This window comes from Colobus angolensis, unplaced genomic scaffold, assembly GCF_000951035.1.
Source record: "Colobus angolensis palliatus isolate OR3802 unplaced genomic scaffold, Cang.pa_1.0 Scaffold256, whole genome shotgun sequence".
Taxonomy (NCBI): Eukaryota; Metazoa; Chordata; class Mammalia; order Primates; family Cercopithecidae; genus Colobus; species Colobus angolensis.
The window spans coordinates 3,175,658-3,177,203 of NW_012115777.1; the positions used below are offsets into that span (position 1 = coordinate 3,175,658).

The 1,546-nt window shown below is 38.4% G+C and overlaps 1 protein-coding gene across 1 annotated transcript in view; it reads right to left on the reverse strand.

The window, feature by feature from the left end:
- STK38L (serine/threonine kinase 38 like) overlaps positions 1-1,546 on the reverse strand; it is an 88,909-nt gene that overhangs the window by 9,080 nt on the left and 78,283 nt on the right. The window contains exon 12 of the mRNA XM_011946969.1: positions 1,031-1,126. Coding sequence (XP_011802359.1) covers positions 1,031-1,126 — 96 coding nt within the window. The remainder of the gene's footprint in view (positions 1-1,030; positions 1,127-1,546) is intronic.

A 1,546-nucleotide genomic window follows, 5' to 3' on the forward strand; every position in this document is an offset into this window, starting at 1 on the left:
AAAAAAAAAAAAAAAAAGCAACAAAATTAGCTGGGCGTGGTAGCACATGCCTATAGTTCCAGCTACTTGGGGGGCTGAGGTGGGGGGATCATTTGAGGCTGGGAGGTCAAGGCTGCGGTAAGTCATGATCATGCCACAGCACTCCAGTCTGGACGACAGAGTGAGAGACCCCGTCTCAAAAAACCAAGTTAATAGTAATAGGCAGAATGCCTAGCACACAGCAGGTTCTCCAGTGAAGAGCTGTACCAAGGAAATGATACATAAGCTATCTTGGAAGATGCAAAGGAGCCAGCTAGGCAGGGTAGGAGTAGAGGCAGCAGGGAGAGGGCATTTCAGTCAGGATGAATAGCAAATGGCAAAACTTAGAGGTGGGAAGAGGAGTAGGAAAGGCCATCCAAGATGGAACTTCTGCAGATGAGGCAAGAGCTATATCCTGCAGTCCTAAGAAAGCAGTGAGGGCTTCTTAACTGTACTCCAAGTGCAAAAGGACGCAGCAAAGTGGCATGGCCAGATTTATGCTTCTAAACTGTTGCTGTGTGCAGAACAGATCAAACCTACTGACGGTAGTTTGGCCATAAGCTGAAAAAAAGCCAATGCTCACAATTAACAACTGTAAGCAAATTCTTAAAAGTTACTTGTATAATGTCCAACTAATGTTTAGAGAGGGTACCTTATTATAAATTAATTAAGGAGACACTATGTGGTATATTACAGCAAGGACAAAAATGAGGGGTCACTGTGTGAAATGTAAATACATCTTTCATGTGTTAACAGCCTTCACTGTGAGTATGAACGTAAGAATTTAAAAAGGTGCCCAATGTTCTTCCCTGAAAGTGGATGTTAGCCTAAAATGAGTCATTTGGCTGTAGCCACAATAGTCCCACTCATTTACATAATCCAGAAAACATTGCACCAATAACATTATATGTTACTTTTGTATTTAATCTAGCAGAATCAGAGGTAAATTAATTGTCAACTCTAGAAATTTGTTTTTACTCAGACCTTTCCCATTCAAAGCCTAGGAACATACCTTATGTGCTCCCAGTCGACACCTTCAAAAAAGGGATGACCTTTTATTTCTTCTACTCCACTATTTCCAATTCTGTTTTCAGAATCAATACAAAATCTACAACATGGAAGCAGAGAAATTATCATACAAAAGTTACATCTAAAGTATTCTAGCTGCATTACTTCAAATATTTCTTTTTTAAAGCAATACGTTTTTCTTTTATTGATGTTAACTATGTTTATTGTAGGAAATGTGGAAGAAAATAAAAATCATCTGTAAGCGCATTATTTAGAGATAACTACTGTAAATATTCTAATCTTCTAATCTTTTACAATATTTAAAATACTGTGTTGCTACCATGGTTACTATGTTAGGTCAACTTTTTTTCACTTGATATACTGAGAAAATTTGCCAAAGTCATTAAATATTTTTCAAGAATTTTTTTTTTTTTTTTTTTTTTGAGACAGAGTCTCACTCTGCCACCCAGGCTCCAATGCAGTGGCGCGATCTTGGCTCACTGCAAGTTCCGCCTCCCAG